The following is a 19,516-nucleotide window of genomic DNA, read 5'->3' on the forward strand; positions in this document are numbered from 1 at the left end:
CACAACCGCTCTAATCGCACCGCTAAAACGCACAACCGCTCAAATCGCTCGCACTTTTCAGACTCTCCTCATCGCTTATTATTATTACCTCGGATTTGACTCTTGCACTGCGCTACTGACGACCAACAACAGGCTGCATCAGCTGTACAAGCTACTGCGAGCACAAGACAGGAACGAACTACACAACCCGAGGCCTGAGTTTCTAGCTCTTTTGGACAAGATAGTGGTCTTTTTCAATAAGGCCTCTGAACACCTGCCACGCAGGAATGTGCTAGGAGTTTTGGAAACAGCTGTCCAGCCCTACTTGCAACGCGCTCCCATCTTAAGTTGCCCTGAAGGCGTTGACGACAGCCAAACCCGACGATCCGCAGATCTCAGAGCCGAAAAATTCCTAAGAATTCTCCTCGTCAATCACACAAACCAACTGACTGACGCGAACGACAAGCCTTCCACCTACGCACACAAGCGGACTAGGAAGCATTTTAGGTTGTGAACGAGACATTTGTGAAGTCCGACAAAGTTTTCACTTGAAAGCGTTCAACTATTTGCGAGTGCTTACGAGCAATAAATATTTATTTCCAGACCTCAGAATGTCTATATACACGTTTGATGGCGGAGCGCTGTACTCCCGGCTCTTGCATTTATACGTTTTTCGATAAGCTTAAAGGGACACTAAAGGCAAATATTAAGTCGACGTTGATTGTTGAAATAGCGGTCCAGAAACCTCGTAGTGCTGCTTTTGTGCCAAGGAAGTGCTTATTTTGAAATAAAATCACGTTTTTAGTGGTCCGCATCGCGTTAGCGCGCTTCAAATCTCCCGCCTGAAAATACGACTCTCATACGTCACTGCTGCCGTGCCCAACGTTGCCCGCTTTTACTGCGCGGCCGCCGACACTAGTAGCAGCCGAGCGGAAGTAGCGGGACTCACAGTAGCAACAATGGCGCTGCGGCAAAGACTTGCTCGGATGGGCACATTCAAAGCCGTCACCAAGTTGCGGTTGGTCTCGTAATCCTCAGTACGAAAGTGCAGCGAGCACGCACGCAGAGGTTTTGACTGTTTAGCACACTGGCGCAATGGCATGACACTAAGCCACTTCGAGCGTAAGGGTTCATTCCGCGGCACCCAGTGAAAAGACACACCGGTTTCCTTGCTGCAGCACTGGCGTTGTGCACCATTCGGGCATCCGGCAATATCACACGCATGCGGCATTTTGTCGAACTTTCTGTCAGAGCGACTTTCACGAGCGCGCAAAACACGCACGGCAGTACGCGATCCCGAAACTACCACTGAGACGGGCGAGGCACAGTTCGGCGAAAACGAAACCTTTGAACCACGCGCGCCGTTCCCCATGGCAACGCCACGGAGGTTTTGTTTTCCGTGAATCAAGCGGAAACGAACAAACAGCATTTTATTACGTGTTTTGATGCTCGGAATGTTCTTTTTTTTACTGCTGCCAGTTTGATTACTAGTGATTTATTGTAGGCCGACTTCCCTACGTCATCGGGATCACTTCGAAAATGTCCCACTCGTGGCGCTCATCATGTGATGCATTTAGCTTAATTTCTCGGTAAGTAGGGCACTGCTGTTGATAATATTGCCGTTTTAGAAGTTGTCATACATTGGGCTTTTACTCTGACATAAATTGTTATTTGCCTTTAGTGTCCCTTTAAGCTCGATGCACATATAAGAAGTCAGAATAAACCATTTGTGCGTCTTCAACGATTAGGCAACTTGTTTTTCAACGCGCGGTGAGCGAAGAAGCGCGCCCGAACTCATGTGCCGACGTTGCGCGCTGCACGGAGCGGCGGAGGAGGGTCAGGAGGGTCAGGGTCGCAGCGCCCCCCTCAAAGCAGCGGCGAGAGGTATGTACTACACCCGATGCGAAGGCCGTAAGAAGCGAGCGCGCGCGTGCGGTCTAGCCCGGCCGTGTCCAGGCGCACCACTGCATTGATTTTGCCCACACAGGGCGCTAGTAGACGTTGAAAAAAACTAAAATAGTTTTCAACGGCAAATACTGGGTGCTGGGGTTGCAGCACACGAGAACGAGTTGTCCAATATATTGGACAATTCCCCATACTCGGGACTCAAGAAGATAGTGTGATAAGTCATAGCCCAGTGATGTGATCAGGGGTGCAACAGCTGTGCCAATTATGCCAATTTGATACAATTCCTTCTTTTTGTGCCAAGCTGAGCCAAAACCGTGAAATTTGCTGAAATTGCGCCGAAATGCCCGACCGGCTTCAAAATTTTCTCAGTTGCGCAAATTTTAGCGAGAAATGGAGGCTGCGTTGGTCATCTGCAGTGTGGATGTCATCATCCAGTGCAGATGTGCAGACCCTACCCCCCCCCCCCACCCGCGGAAGAAAAGAAAAAAGTCAGTTTCACCGCCAGGACGAAGCAATGAATGCGATAGCTACAATTGTAATGTTATACGAAGTGAGGCTGGCAGGGAACTCTTTTGTATCCAATCTCGTGTAACTGTATAAAACGGTGTAAGAGAATACGGCCGCTCCAGGGAAAGATGCTCTTTCTGTACAATGTCTTCGCATTGAGAGAGCAGCACGTAGAAGGATATACGAGCCGCCCTCTGATGGGCTGCCGACATAGCGCATGCGCCAGCGATGGCGACCTCGCCCTTAGAATTAAAATTTAAAGTTGCTGCTGAAGCGACATCCCCCCCCCCCTCGTCTTTTCATGTTCGTTCAAGACGGGCGGGGCGTTTTCTCTCTACTTCGATGGCAGGCCTCACAAGTGGAGTGGTGTTATCGCATGCGCCCTCCGAGCGATGGAGATGGGCCGGCTCGTTTGATCTCTGCTTCAGCCGCATTCATTGCCCACACTCACGTGCTTTTACCTGCGGTAGAACATACTATGTGCGGGGGGGATGTTATCAGTTTGAACTTTATACGGGACATGGCGAGAAATGCCCGTCGAGTGTGTCCATATAATTGCTATCGCAATAAAAAAGGATAATGGTTCTCAAATTTCCTGATGCTTGTTTTCTGCGTCCAGAATGATTTTTAAGCCACTTTTGCCGCAGTACACTGGTTTCCTACAGAAAAGCGTTCTGAGATTTGGAAGGCGCTATTTATACTAGCTCTCAGAGACACAGCACATTTTATTCTTTAATTACTCATTTGTGCACGCGCCGTGTAAATACGAGTACTAGTATGATCGCTGACGTCTAAAAAATTATTGGCAATCACTTGGAGCTGCTGTTTATGGTGTTTCTGCGGCCCTGAGAAACAAATAGACAAAAACGTATGCCAAATTTCTTCTCTCTCCACCCCCACTTGCTCCTGCTTTACGAATCTCCCGAATTTCGAGGGTGCCAGGTGCGCAGGTCCACATTAGCATTTGCAGTGCCTGTCGATTTATTTGACAGGCCCTGCAAATGCTAATGTGGTCTATTTGACAGGACTGCAAATGCTAATGTGAAGAAAGCCAAAGGTTATACTGCTCCAAATTTGGGATTTAGTGCAAAAAATTCAGGTTTTTTTCGTAACCTGCTCCAAATTTGCATTTTTGTGCTCCAAAAGCAACATTTTGCTGTTCCAAAAATTGCTCTAAATCCCATTTCGGCTGTTGCACCCCTGTGTGATTTCTGCGCCAATTGCACCAAACTGCGCCAAGAGGTGAAACCAGCTAAATCCTGCTACATTTTGGCAGAAATCGCATAATTTGCACCAAACCTGCGCCATGACAGCTTTTTTGTGGTATTTCGGAGGAAAGAAGAGATGGCAGGCACTAGAAATATTTACATAAGGCATATGGTTGTAAATTTTAGTGGTCATTGGAGCAGACAGGCTAGCGCTGTGTAGTTTAAAAGATCTCTCGAAGCCAATCACTGCATACTCAACAGAGTTTATTTGATTGAGCTAATGGTGATGAGCAAGTAAATTGCGGTTGCCACCTACCTCTTGATTGAGCTTATATTAATGTTCATGCCTAACCGCCATTCATGCTACAACATTTGCCAGTTGCAACCTGTCTTGCCCAGCTGCAAAGACATGCACACAATGTCTTGTAAATGGCGACTTCTGCACCGAAGCACGTGCCCTACCATGCCAAGGCATACGAAATCATGTAAGGTGGCAGGCTGTAAGAGAACTTGATGTACTGGCCCACTAGCTCTGCAGTGACCCAGCCTTGCGCAACCTAGTGCAAGCTGCTTTTTTACCGATTAAGAATGACGTAGGTTCTAGTAGACACCATTGAAATCTATGACTTCATAGTGTTTAGTGGGCAAGGTGGCTACGCCACGCACATTTCCTTTTTGCGCATTTTCTCGCTTACCAAGCATGGTGACTTTGCTATTGCCAAATAGTGACTCACTAATAAGAGAAAAATTGGTTTTCTCTTCAGTGTCCCTTTATAAGCCAACGAAACAAATGCCTAACGAGTGCACTCATAAAGTGCAATAGCATATGCTCCACCACGCAGCTCGAACACCTAGGTCGCATTGAAAGTCATCGCAATAGTTCTTTTCGGTAGTAAAAAGAATGTGCATGGAAAATTGACATAGCTTGAAGCATCAGGGAAAGCCGCACTGAATAACACACGAGAAGTGTATCGCTAGTAGCATTGAGTTAATTTCGCCTTTTGGGATATTATGCATGAATATACATTTATTTTAGCATGTAGTTATTTTGTTAAAGGGACCGACAACTGATTTTTCTCGGCCCATTTTTTTACGGCACGACAGAAAGCTCACCCTTTGCGGTGTTTGTACTGCAGTAGTTAATCCCAAAAGCACGTAGTTGTTTTACAAGCAGTATTTTTCTATCTGAAAGGCTCCAAACACGGATGCAGCTTTCCTCCAGCAACGCTGAGAATTGATAGCGATGCCGCCAGCCCTTTTCGCGATTTGTGAAAGCTATCGTTCTGCTTTCACAAGAGTTCCTGTAACTATGCTTAACCACCTTTATTTATAGATTTCCAACTATTTTTGAAAATAACAAGCTGTTACAATGAGATAATGTGGCATTATACACCTTCCCTGTATCTGTACCACGTTGTGTGTGCATGCGTCCAAGGTTGCCTGCGCCTGTGTCATGGGTGGATTGTCCCGGCGTTGTTACTCTCTCGATGCACAAGCCAAGCCAAGTCATCAAGAACGTCGCTACGCATATGCGTGGCCGCGCCGTGTAGGAGCGCGCGTCATTTATGAGACGAAGTGTAGGTAGCAAAACTATGTCGCTCCAAAATCTTAGCGACCTGGAAACTTCATGCACGGTTGCATGAGCACGCTGAAAAGTTGCTCAAGACGCACTGACGAGCATGGGATCATTACGTCACGCGAAGGCAGTGCCACTTTAATGCATACTACTAACGCAGGCCTATATGTACAGATGGTTCCACTGTTAAAGGGAACACTTGCGTACAGGGCATGTTTGGATTACACTCTCTTGCAAAAATATAGTGGCTTAGATTTGCATAAAACTACTGGTGGTTGACAGTTCTGCCTATTTTTGACAGACACGTGCAGTGCATGAACAATGTTTCCCTGTCCACTTGCTGTTAAAGGGCCAGCAAAATGAAAGGTGCTCATTGGAGTGTTCCCTTTAACAGTGGACCGTACTGTACATATTTATGGAGTAATACATTTTAATATAAAGAAACAAACAATATTTCAGTACTAACAAAAAAATTGTCGACCGCGTACAGCAATCAACGGTCACGTGGCCGGGTTTATCGGATCGTTCATGTTTTCGCCACCAGAGGCACCACAGGTCATTTTTCGCGGCTTTCAATTAAGAAATAAAAACATAAATCCATCTCTCATGACAAAAACAAGGTTGGTTTGAGTCAATGCAAGAGACAGTCTCTCCATCAGTGCAGTCATCTTTCATGTTCTGGGCAGTTGTTGGTCCCTTGAAAGATGGTAAAACTACTCCTACCTAGTAACTTCAAAAGTTTTTTTTGTAAACGCGTGACAGACAACTGCTCCAAAAGGCAGATTTGCTGCTCCATAGTGGTGTTGGTCGATCACATCACTGCATAGCCGCATGCTCCGCCAGTGCATTTCACGCCACTTTTCCACGTCGTTCTGTGTTGGTGTAGATGCTGTGTCAATTTGCCGGTCTCCCCGATGTAAACACTTTTGCAATCTGCACAAGAGACTAGGAAAGGCTTCTTTGGGTAGCAATTAAGGCATGCATTTACAAGTGCGTGCCTTAATTTGCGTACAGAAATGTGAGCTAGCTCAATGTTGTAGCTGCGCAGTATGAGTGTTCTTTTGTGTTCCGGCATGGTTGTGTTTTTGGTGCCAAGATACTGTTGATACAAAAATCCAATGATGAGCCACCAACGAAACAGCTCTGGTTAGTGGACACAAATCTCGAAGGACTTACTTTTGCTATACTCGGCGACAACTTATCAAGACAGTGGAGCGAAGGCTACGCAGGCAGGGCTTCCGCACATTCGTGTTGCTCTGCAAGTAGTGAGGCAGCTTGTGGCTGATTTCGGTTTTGCTCGACCGCATATAGTTTACCTGTTTTGAAAATTATATACATGGAAAATGTGAATGGCAGAAACATTTTGATTCTTCGGTGTATATTTTAGTGTCATATTACGAGTATATTTTTCTTGGAGAACTATAGTCGGGGACAACTTTAGAAGACAGGAGGGGCCCCACCCAGATGACCGAAGCGCAGCAGCCTCTGCGACTAAAGAAATAGTCCCGCTGCACGTTAGGCATGTTCTCCGTCTGCGGGGGTCACCGGCCATCCAGCTCATGACGTCACCTGAAGTGTGCGCCTATTGGTGGAGGCTCGTGTGCATCTGCCTTTGAGGGGAAAATGCCGCTGCCTTCTGAAGTTAGCGCGTTTGCGGCTGCACACTGACCCACTACGTCATGGACGCCATGTTTACTTTGGAAAACTGGCGTGCTGAAAAGGTGGTGCTGTCTAAGAAATGGAAAGAAAGGGAAGGCATTCTTGCAAAGGGAACAATAACTGTATTTTACCTATGACTTCCTGCAACAGTTTGAGTTTCATAATAAATAAGCAGTATTTATTTCAGCAAAGCAAATGAGAAAATTATCAGTAAACTTAAGTACTATTTTTGACGCGGTAGCAGGCATGCGTTTTGGTTCTGCAGCTTCCACAGTGCTGTCAAGAAAAGCTGTCGCCGAGTATAACTATGCACGTTCAAGAACCACCTTCGAATTGCAAATACAGATCTCAAAGGCCATGCTCATTTTGCTCGTGGGAACCTGAAAATCGTCATATGTGTTGTGTGCCCAGTTTGGGGTGCAATTATTATGTGGGAAAGAAGAAAAAAAAAAAGATATAAGCTTGAGGACAAAATTCAGATGCAGGCACTTAGAGGGAGATTGGGCTGCGAAGAGGGATTGGATTGAAGCAGCCCAGTGTTGCATGATCGGGGTACGAAGGGAGGGGGTTTTTCTTGGAATGGTGCGGAAATTTGAAATTAGTCGTGAAATTGAAGCTCGAAATTTCTCGGTATCCCATATAACTCTTAATTAGGGGTATGCGAATATTCAAACTTTCGAATATTTTTCTGATAGTGTTTCCTGTTCGAATCGATTTGCACTGGAATTTGACTATTCAAAGTATTCAAACTTTTGGAAGATTAATAGAGTCAATTGACGTCAGATTTTTTGGGACTCTCTAAGGAATGCGAAATCATTCGAAAAATCGGGCAGTCCGAAAAAACGAATTCGTGCTTTTTTATTATGCTCAAGCAGTTAAATCACCACAAACATGTCCGAAATAGCTTTAATGCCTCCAAGTACACTTATCAGACATTTTGGTGCCCACCCAGGCTCTCATGAATACATTCGGTACCTGCCGCGAACCCCGCTTAACTATGTGCCAAACACTAGTTGCAAATTTGCGTCTTCTGATGAGCGCCTCTGATACCAGCAAATCATGGAATAGATTACGGCGGGAGTGTTTGGAAACGATGACGTGGAACACAAAGGCTGTGGTGGAAGAGTGGACGACTTGTCCGGCTTTCTCCGATGCGTGTGCGGGCACAAACGATGCGCACAGGCATCGCCAAATCTCCGCAGATATGCTAAATTCGCTGCTGCGTGAAGCCGATCGTTCCTAGTTGTGTGCAGCACATCGCCAACTAAGCTGACGCTGTGACTGTCGGGGCGCTTGCCGTAACATACATACGTGTTTGTCATGAAAGTCTTCTTGATGCCCACTCTGTTCTTGATCGCACATTGGCACGGCGACAGCGTGCTGCTTTCGTTCGTTAAGACAACACGTCTGTGCGGCGCACTTAGCGGTCTCGCACAAAGAGGCAGCATGAATGGCGGCACGGCGCATTCGGGTTATACGCATACCACAGTGCTAGGCCACATGCACTATTGAGCAGTTAATGGAAGGTGGTTATCATAAGGGTTGGTGGCGTTGTACTGAAAATGCACGCCTCCGTGCATTTTCAGTGCAATATCTGTAAAGACATCGCTGCACTGCGCCATGACAGTGGCCCCTTCAGATTTTCAATATGCTTCGCCCCATCACACCCTGACATTGTGGCAAAGCTGCCTTTTGGACTCTGCTACAGCCGCAAACAGATTGACTCACAAAAGCGCTGGTTCAAACTTGCGAGATGATAGACGCGGCAGGTGTGGGGGCTTTAATTACTGCCGTTTCGGACCTGAAAGTTGGGCAGAAAGTTCAAAAAAATCGTATGCTGAATAGCTTCAGTCCGAAATTTCACATCTTCTTATACACTGATGTATATACAGGGCAGATTAGGAACTCTGGACTCGAAGTGAGTGTGCCCTTGTCTGCTACTTCAGTTGTGCCTCCACAGAAGTTGGAGGAGAAGTGGTTTAGGAAGTAGGGTCTTCTTTCACATGTAAAGTGTTCTCGACACCACATTTGTTGCACCAAATCACGTAAAAAAATACAAATTCGGCTTCTGCATTGCCTCATTCTTGATAAGACAACTTGGGAACACCACTCCTTGAGCGCTTCACTAACCTAGCCAAAAGAAACGCTTTCATGTTGTTATCTCATAAGAATATGCTTAGGGATCCTCTGCAGCTTCTAAGAGCGGAGCTCTTTAAGCTTTTCGTTGCGCCGGGTTATCATGGTCATGAAGCTGTATGCACTCGCTTTGTCCTTTTCAACTTCTGCTTCGCTCCCACAACACGTGCGCCGGCGTGGCCTTTAATAGCCCGATAGTGAGAGGAGGGAACGAGTACAGAGCGACAGAGAAAAAAAGAAAGAGAGACAGAAGGAAAGATATTAAAAAAAACAGAAAATTATGGCGAGAAAAAAATTTCTGATGAGGCGGTGGGATTCGAACCCGCATACCCGCGATCCGAAGGCGAGCGTCCCAACCACTCGGGTGTCCAGGCACACTAGCAGAGCATAGCACAGACTTGTATAGTATAATATAACAAGATGGCAGGAAAAGGAAGTGATGGTGAAGAGGAGAGAAAGGAGGAGGGGACAGAGTAATGCATAGCATAGAGAGAAACAGAGAAATCGAGAGTAAAAAAGATAGAGACAGACATAGAGAGAAAGAAGGGCAAGGAGGAGAAAGATAGAAAGACAAAGAAGTACATACACGCAACATCTAGTCTCGTGACTAAAATAACGTAACATGATGTAACTAGCCACGTCACTAGAATCGGGTAACATCATGTAACTACTCGCGTGACTGAAAATCGAGTAACATCACGCAACATCTAGTCACGCGACTAAAATCACGCAACATAGCATAATAGCCAATCACGTGACATGTCCCTGCCATAAACCACGTAACAGCTAGTCACGTGACATGTCTAGCAAAGTCTAGGCATACTTAGTACTACTAGCAAAAACTAGCAAAGCCAAAGTCGGGATCGGGAATTGCCAAATAGCACCTAAAATCTTTTAATTAACCAGGCTGGCACCAGGCTGCCGCTTTGAATTATCCAGTCGTATTTGCATTAGAAAAATATGGGACTGTAGGAATTCCTTGAATCAGGTGGTATTTCGAAATAACTGAGTTCAAATTATGAAGGTTTTACGGTAACTCCAGTCAGTTTTCATGCACTTTCGCTTAAGCCACAGGAAGTCACATTAAACTTGCAGATTAATGCACGAGTTTAATACAGTGCAGACTAACGTTGGAACGTTGTGGCACCCTTGTTTTTTCTTTGCTGTGTCAGATTATGGCTTTTATGCCATCTTGATACTGGGTCGTGTACTATTTTCAGTCTGCGTTAATAATATTTCCTTTAGCATTGGCAAAGGAATCACTATGCATTTTTTTTGTACACAGAGAAGATAGCATGAGAGATAAGCAGTCATTCAGCAATGCTCTTAGAGCAATTTAAACATAGTGTCAGTTCATTGAGGCAGCACTTGAATGTGAAATATCTGACAGAACTGCAATACAGCTTTCTGGAACCTGACAAGTCTTAACTGTCATTTCTCAAGCTTCAGTACTTGATCGAGAGTTGTAGTGATACAACCTTTGGGCTTTGAGTTATAAGAATGTGTTAATGTTATTGTGTGTAATGAGGGGAGACATAACTTAGACTAACGGACAACAAGGCCAGGGGAAGTATAGCGGACATTATTTGTAATCTTTTCACTGATCTTCATAAATAATGAACATTTAAAATTAAAAGTAAGCAAATTTGGAGCCATGATCGATAAATTTATTGTCAGCATCTTTTTGCCCACTTATTTAGCATCATGCTGCAATAAAAATTGTGCCTCTAGCTATCCAAATATATTGATGCAACTAACAGGCGAAAAGATTTGTTCGGAGAAAAGGATAAGAAAATGATTGTTGTTGTGCCTTCTTATGCAGTGAAACACAATGAAGTGAGCAAAAATACGTTTCATAAATGCTAGCTTCAAAAAGTCGATTTTGTTCATGATATTTGCCCATCTATTGTTCCAAGAAAATGAAACGAGAGCAAGCAACTAAGGAATGTAAGGTCTGCATGATGTCATTATTTAGATGATTTTGATCTTGGCTCAACCAGGTTTTGAAGGCAGGCCCTTCTTGGAGTTTCTCCAGTCAAAGCAGCTGAGCAAGAATGTTGAGCACTATGTGCTCCATGCCATAGCCATGGTGGACGGAACTACGCCAACACTGCAGGCAAGTTAATAACAACCCCACCTGTTTGCCTCTGGCCCATGCGTATTGTGTCTGGCTCATGCCTGTATACTATAGACAAAAAAAGCCGCACCTCCCCGAAGGGGATCATGAGGAAATGCGAATGCATTTGGGTGCACCCGGTGAGTGTGCGATTAATTAATGAAGAGAGACGAGAGTGTGCACGTAGAGGCGTAATGCTCGAGTTGCATTGTGTTACACTTCGTCCTAGTGGTATCGTTGCCGTGAGAGATTCGACTTCACCGACTTCCATCGCTATCAAGACACCAAAGCGCGCGCTCCCTGCATGATATATATAGGTCCGAGCGCGGAGAGGAGTGCCCGAGCTCTCTCTCCGCCGAGCGAGCTCCGCGATGCGAGCGCCCTCACTGGGTACACTCCTCCTCTCCCTTACCCTCCGCCGCTCACCACCTGCTCCGGTTGCTAGGCGCGGCGCAGCTGTTGCTAGGGGCGAGGAGGAGCGCGCACACGCAGGACAACCTCCGACTAAGAAATGCATTCACATTTAAAACGCTCGTGTGGTGGCGCTGCTGTAGTATGAAATAAAGCACTGCACAAAGCCGGAGAATGCAAGACGTTGAGACAGCACAGCACATTCACGCCTGAGGCATCGACAGCTGTAATGCGGATACAAACAGATGTGGAGCATGCGACCGCTCATACCGCAGAAATGAGCAAACAGGCATCTACTGCAGAAGCGTGAATGCAGCTTTGCTGGTAATCTGTCCCCCCACATAAATTTCTGGGGTTTTACATGCCAAAACCATGGTGTGGTGAGGTGCTGTGCTGTTGTGGAAGGCTTCAAAAATTTCAACCTTTCCCCAGCCAAGTTTTTTGGGCAAAAAAAGCTTCAAAAATAAGGATTTCTTTTTATTTGTCTATTTCATTCTACATGTCTTGAAACAACTAAAAACTCGCAACATACACACAAATTATTTTTTTGAAAAGATGTAGAGTATTGGCTTCACTGCACTGCACCACGGAAAGTGCCTTAAGCCTCTCCAGTCCTCGTGCAGAAAATGCCTCTTTGAAATTTAATAAATAAAGTGTAAGAACACGCGAGCTGGTGAGAAAAAAAAAAGACCTTGGAAGCGCCAGTGGCTCTTTTGTTTACATCTATCGACGTCCACTGTTGATACTTTGAGACGTGGTCGTCGTCCAAATTCGATCATTTAGAGAAAAAATGCTGCTCTGAGTAGTCACTGCCAGACTCGCAGTAGAACAGAAATTCTTTATTTCACAAAGCTCTGGCAAACAAGCGTTTTTTTTTTTTGTTTTTTTTTTTTTCATGCGAACCTTGGAGTAACTGATTTGTGGAGCTGGCGTGGTTTGCTAAAACCCTCCTTAACCACAGATGGCAACCACCAACAAAATAAGAAATAACATCAATTTTCTTTCCTTCGCTGGGGTTCGAACCCGGGTCCGCCCGATCCAAAAGTGAGTGCCTTGACCACTAGGCCACACGCCCATGCTTGCCCAGTGTGAACTGAACTGAAGCATACGAATGCGTTCTACTGACAATGAAAAAAAAAAACCAATTGGGAAGCAGTACCCTTCCTATGAGCGCTTCATTGAAATATTTCATGTTGGCGGACCAAACACAATCTGCTGGATAATGCGTAAGGTTCACATCGGGAATTGCACATTTTTCAGGAAAATTCTGACTTCGTAAAAATTGAATTCCTAACCCTCGTTTCAGTGATCGCGTGATGGTCCTTTCGTTAGGCCATTCTACTGGCTCACGAATGCTGGAAAGGTCATGAAAGGCACCATGCCGATTGAGCTCAAAAATATCGTTCCGGGACTGCCCATAAAGAAAGGGAAAAAAGAAACGCCCACGCCAAGCTGCACTTGCCCCCTCGTTTCCCTAGTAGGGTGAGGGCTCCTGAATTTTTACATTTTTTTCTGAACAGACAGCAAGTGCACATCATCATCAAGATGGTGCCGCTCGCGCACAGAGGAGGGCCCCATTTTCTAGTTCCGGTTACCAGAATCAACTCCTTTCTTGACCAGAATGCATGCTTTAAGCATATTTTTAATTATATTTACTGTGCCATCTGTTCAAGCCAAAGAGAGCTCTGCAAAGTGAATCAGGATAGCTTAACCCAAAATCTTCTTCCAACATGGACAAGCCAAGCTTGTTTTTGGAAGGGAAAGAGTTAATGTACACCTAAATCTAAGTGTACCGCTGCGCAGGGGTGGATCCAGGGGCTTCCTTTGGGGGAGGAGTGTATTGCGCAGCTCGCAGTAATTGAAGGTAAGAGGGCAAGAACACCAAGACGCACTCTTTTGCATTAAGGTCTGCATTTTCCAAGGTAGTGCAACCTCTTTCTCTCATCGTAGCGGTGCGTTGAAGTGCTTGCTTGAAACACGACAGAGAAGAACCAGCGTTCTTTAAAGAGGACTTTGGCGTAATGTATTTGCATGTGCAGGAAATGTCCGGAAATGGGAAAATAATTCACTGAAGATATTGCTGTAATTGCTATATCCAGTTTCGAGTATTTGACCCAATACAAGCGAGGTAGAATGATTGCGCTTTCATTGTTATCAGAACCGACCGAGAAAATTGAGCCAGTAATGGCACGTTGCTTCTTGTTTAGTTAAACCAGCGCCTCCTCTATTTTTCAGTGCCTGGGCGAATGCTCTCCTCGGGCCGTCGAGCGCGCGCTCCGCGTCCGCTCGCCGCTGCCGCGTGGTGGCGCTGTGCAAGTAGACTACGGGAAGCTGGCGCTGAACGGCCGCGCGTATCACAAAGCTCACGAATTCGTGTTTGCATCCAAGTTTAATTGCATTTGTGCTTCTCGCAGGTTTTCACAGATACAGGGGGATCGAAAGAAACACGAACATAGCGGCGTGCTGTTTTCATCATGCTCTAACCGTGGTGGCAATAAAAAGATGCTAGATGGTCTTTGATTGTGTCATGGATGATGTCATCTTTTCATCAATCATCCAGGCTATAGCCACTTGAAAAGAAATGCAAAACAGCAAAGAATGCAGATGCCGCATGTTCGCGTGTCTTTCCATCCCCGCTGTACGTATATTCCGCAGGCAGTCAGGCCGTGCTGCCGGTTCAAATTGCACTCGAGTTTGATAGTATCCGCGTTTTATTTTCTATTTCAGGTTATTGCAACCGCCCCAATGCCTTAGTATGTCATACTGTTGTGTTCCACTCTGCAAATGGAACTGAAAGAAATCACGATTGTCTTTTTTCATTTCCCTTTATTAATGAAGAGAAAAAAAATCTCACAGGGTCCCTTATGCATTCATCTAAGATGACTGAAAGGCGACAGCCATCTTCTTCTTTTTCTTCCACTCAATGTATTGAACATTCCCTGCCTCCCTCTGAGATATTTCTGCACCTAACGTGGTTTTCTTACAGCCTCAAGGATCGGAGGCAGTGCAAGCTTTCTGCACATCAGCGGAGGCATGTACTGCCTCCGTGATCGGCCCATTTTCACCAAGCGAAGATGTAATATGACATCACGTTATGTCACGTCACGATGATTTCACAAAATTTTACGATCTGTGACGTCATATCATGACGTCATCACATAATTATTTTTTGCATCACTCGTGCTGACGCCGCCGACGGTCAATTTTCGCGTTTGATGAGGCATCTAAGGCTTTCGCCTGAATACACTGTTCGGCTGTCATTCCACGAACTTCCAGCTGCTGCTGGTGTTTGGTAGAGGTGGCTTGCAGTAATTAGGCGGGATAATTGGTCTCCTAATACATCTTCAAACTACACTAGAATATGCAGCCGTCGTTTACGACGCGAAGATTTGATAGAATATAAGAAGCGGCGGCTTAAGAAGGATGCAGTAGCATCACTTTTTGCAGACTACCCTTCATGTTTGCAGCCCAAGGTAACAACTGAACCAAGCATGGCACGTATCCCTAAACGTGACCGTGTTGCGTCCAAACAGTCAACAAATGCATGTATAGTACCAGTAGCAACGCTGCCTCGCAATCGCCACCATGTGCATGCAGCGCTGACATTAGGTCCCGAAGCTGAAGAATCGGAGCCCATGGACACCACATGCGCTACCGGCGAAACAACCAACAATCAACATGTACAGTGTCACAATAAATGAGTGTACAAGGCTGAGCAGGCTGCCCCATGCGACAAAAGTGTCCAGGTCGACAGCCATTCGGCCTCTATACTTTGCTCACTACCGAGAAGGGCAAATGGAAGAGAAAAGAAAGATACCTGAGGAGCCAGATACTGAGGCTACAACAATCCGTCGATAAATACAAAGACGAGCTCAAGCAACTGACAACAGGCCGCACCATTTTTCACGCCTTTCACATTGGCTGAAGTTGAGTCGGCACTACGACTTTATACTTGAACGACAGCGTCTGTTCACACACATCGGTCAGTGTTGCAGGAAGCGCGCGGCATGTGTAGCTGTTTTTGTATGTTTTTCGTACCACCACGATATAACAGCTTTAAGCTCTGAAATGGTGCGATCACTTGGCATAGTTCCTCTTTTTCTGGCACCAGCTGTTGCTTTCTCCCAGTGGCAACAAATGTAATTCTCAAAAGCTTTACGAAGGGAACGGGCGATCACGCATATCCCTGGAAGCAGTATAGTGACATTTCATGCTATTTAGCGCATGAACTCCAGGGTCACGTATAGTATGCTACACCAGTAGACGGTAGCACGCATCGGGGAACTTCACGCGACCAAGCTTTCAGTATTAGCTCTTGGCAAATGCTGCTTTCGAAAATCGAATTTCAGACAGTCAAAAACCGACTCTCAGTCAAGCAAACGTAACGGCGACAAAACAATTTTCCGTGCATCACTGGCATGCGCTCTCTGGTATCGGGCTAGCAGACAACGCGCGAGCGTCTCGATCAAATAACCGCGAAAGACACATGCCTTCGAAATGGGCTGGTTGCCCATAACGACAAGTGCTTCATGATTCCAGTTTACAAGTCTTCATTATACTTTGAACAACGCGAATACAGCCGAAAACTGAACCAATAGCAGCTTCGAATGCAGCCACGGCATTCGTTTCCGCAAGCGACGACGCGACGGCGGGTCTACTACAGTGGCAGCGCCTGGTGGCTAAAAGCCGCACTAACGCCGACGGTCAGTTCCCATTGCGCTCCGCTCCTTCGCCCAGGCACAGAAAAATAGAGGAGGCGTTGGTTCAACTGAAACATCAGTGTCAAGCAGTATCAAGTCTCAGCTTCATCCAAAAGACTTCGGAAAGCGAGTGTACATGAAACAAATTCAGCAATGACATTGCAAGGCCTCCCTCGGTGGCAAAGTTCTTCCTCCCGATACAACGCAGCCCTGCTGTTTGATGTTTTCTTTTCCTCGTGGAACAACAACGAAGCTTGTCTTCTTTTGCAATGGCGTTTGAGCAGCCAACAGCATATCATGTGGGCATCGCGCTGCAGCTGATGCCACCCTGCTACATGTAAAGAGCCTAGTTTCACTGACAGTGCAAATGTTTGCCTGTGGTTCTACGCTCCCTCATGGTGTCATTTTTCGGCGAATGAAATTCACGGCGGTCATCGGAGGGAGGGGAGGACGGTCACGCATATTTACAACAGCCCACAAGAGGCTTTCCAGTCATAGCCATTGTTGGAAGTGGTGCCCTGTGTGTGTATGTCCTTCTCTCTCCTTGTCTGTCATCGTCTTCGTGCATGGATCACCCAAGAAGTCTTCTTTGGAAATGTGCATGGGGAAGCAGAAAAGGGCAAAGAGATGTGGAGAGAGAGAGCACAGGGAGGTGATTCCCCTTTTCACAATTGTGTGCTCTCTCTTGGAAAAAACACAGACTTTACTTCGCAGCTCGTGAGGGCATACGACCCTTCCTGAAACAAAGCATTGGAATGCTCTTCTTATTGACACACTTTTTTTTTTCCATGAATGTCCCCCCCTTCTCAGGTCACAATAAAAGCTCCCTTCTACTCTTGGGAGTGCGAAGCCCCCTCCTCTGGCCTCGCTTTTCAGCTCAGTCACAAAGCTTATCCGCTTTTCTGTGACTGTGTCGGAAGAAGTTCTTTGTTTCATATAGACACTGATGGCATAGGCGGAGAGTACGGGGGGGCTGGGGGGCTTAGGCCCCCCCCGGACTGCCTCATGGGGGGGCAGAGCCCCCCCTGGTGCCGGCCCAGGGTATTTTTTAAGAGCTTGGCTTAGGTCCCCGGGTCATCCTGTCTGGCAGCTATTTCACAGGAGGCTGTTTATGCCCACGTCTTTTTCATTTCAGCCATTTAAAGTTCGGCACATGGGCCAGTGACAAGTCAAACATTCAATGGAAAAATGCCCCTCAAACGGATTTTTACGTGCAGAATATGTTGTGCTGATGAACAACTGAAGCGACGACTTAAGCTATGACAAATTTAAAAATTCACCGGCGATTACGATACTGTCTCATTCGCTGAGCGCAGCCTCGTGTTCGGGCAACGCCAGCTGTGTTTGAAGTTTTGACTATCCGCAGTTGTAGCAATGTAACATTCGTTACATATTGCCACAGAAACTGCCAGCGCTCGAGTGCTACGCATACTATAGACCCTTTCGCTGTTTACAAACACAGCTGCTGGATGGCTTCCGGTTTTGTGCGCCGGCGTAGCCAAGTAGCATTGGCGGGGAACAAAAGCCTTAGCGAGTAGCCCGCACATTTTCAACACTTTTCTCCCTGTGTCTGGCCAAATATAATAAATAAATATTCTTCTAAGCTACACACCCAACATTATAGGAGTTAGTCCTTAACTTTAAGGGCCTTACTTTTACCTGAAAGCGCAAAAATAGTCTTTCCTTACTCTGGCCCATCTTAAAAGACACGCTTTCTGCTTCGGCCTTAGAGAGTGATAATTAAAGTGACCGGTAGTTTCTTGGGGTGCAACACGTGCGGCTGTTATCTCAATCTTGAAACCGACCGAAAAGGCGAATATACTCTGTGCATTGAAGCTGTCGCGAACCAAGTGAAACGCCCACAGCCCCCGTTACGACAAGCGAAGCCAGCCGCAGTGCATGTGCCAGCCCTGCATGCGCACGAGCGACAGAGGAAGAAAGCGAGGTTAGAGGCCAGTATCCCTCGACAGACTCCGCGTTCGCTCTCTTCCGTCCTCGTTCGCGCTATCGGTTACGCCGCCGACGCCAACGGCGATGCCGCTCAACGCAGGAACGGACGCCTAAGAGCTGCGCTCTAATTGTCTTGAACCCCGTAGTGAATGGTTTTGAGAACACAAAAATGATACTGAGAATACAAAGCAATCCCGACACAGTCAATCAGTGAACGCTTTCGCGCAAACTTACTCGCCAATAAAAAAACGGGTACATATTAGTACCCTTCGACATGCCCGCTTATAAAAGTGCCGAGAAAAGATTGCACGCAGTTTTGATTTATCAGTAAAGGGTTTTAATAAAGGTTCGGCCCCAAATGAGCAACTCCATTACTCGTCCAGATTCATAACCGCAGCTTCGCACAAGGTGTAGTGGTAGCAAATGGTATTTGCTACCATCTCGGAACTACTTTCGGCCATCTTGAATTGAACTCACTGGCATATAATTAAAGCTTCCCGTGATAGCGTTAGCCTACTCTCTCCTGTGCGGCGCATGTTTTAACAAAGTGAAGCCTAACCCCACGCATTGCGTGAATCGATTTTAGGCGACGCAGTCAACGAGTCAACGAAAAAGGTCGCCTACGCTACCTTTTCCGCTTCGAGCCAAGAGTTACGAGGTGGATCGATGTCTTTGTGTAAACTGAAAAATAAATATAGGGTCTTCCACTTACATATATCTTCATTATGATATCGCGGGCACGATACTAAAGTTACATTAAATTCTTTAATTTGGAAGTTGGACTCCTCTCTCTCTCTCTCTCTATATATATATATATATATATATGTATATATATATTATATATACATATATATAGGGAGAGTGAGAGAGAAATGTGGAAAAGCAAGTCGGGCCCCCGCCCCCTCCGGTAAAATGAAAACTCTCCGCCTATGACTGATGGTGATCTGTGCGGCTCTCTTTTGGAACAGTCTGTACGATGAATGAAATTGAATGGTTTCCGATATCTATTGACACTGAAAGGGGATCCGTGCCAGTACGGACTCCTAACACAGCAGGGAGCATGTGTCTCTGACCAGAAAAAGGAGAAGGGAAGGCTCCTTCCTTGCTGCTCGTGTAATTGCCACACTTATTTCAACAACGTTTTACTTAGTAGACTAACGGTTTGCGATGGTTTTCCAGTTTTGTTAAAGTGACATAGCGTGAAGAGGAGGGGGAATACATCAACAACAAAAGCAAGCACTTCCGAATGAAGGTTTCATGTTTAGTCCTACAGACGTAGGCAAAGCAGAAGAAAGAACAAAACAAGGAATGCAAAATGATTGAAACACAAAAAGACCCACCTCCGATTGCCGTATGGCCGCGCTGG

General features: G+C 46.1%; 1 protein-coding gene across 1 annotated transcript in view; it reads left to right on the forward strand.

Annotated features, from left to right (window-relative positions):
• LOC119382408 (rab proteins geranylgeranyltransferase component A) overlaps nt 1–19,516 on the forward strand; it is a 143,869-nt gene that overhangs the window by 39,798 nt on the left and 84,555 nt on the right. Inside the window, exon 7 of the mRNA XM_037650098.2 lies at nt 10,974–11,089. Within this exon, the coding sequence (XP_037506026.1) occupies nt 10,974–11,089 (116 nt within the window). The remainder of the gene's footprint in view (nt 1–10,973; nt 11,090–19,516) is intronic.

The sequence above is a fragment of the Rhipicephalus sanguineus genome, chromosome 2 (genome assembly GCF_013339695.2).
Source record: "Rhipicephalus sanguineus isolate Rsan-2018 chromosome 2, BIME_Rsan_1.4, whole genome shotgun sequence".
NCBI lineage: Eukaryota > Metazoa > Arthropoda > Arachnida > Ixodida > Ixodidae > Rhipicephalus > Rhipicephalus sanguineus.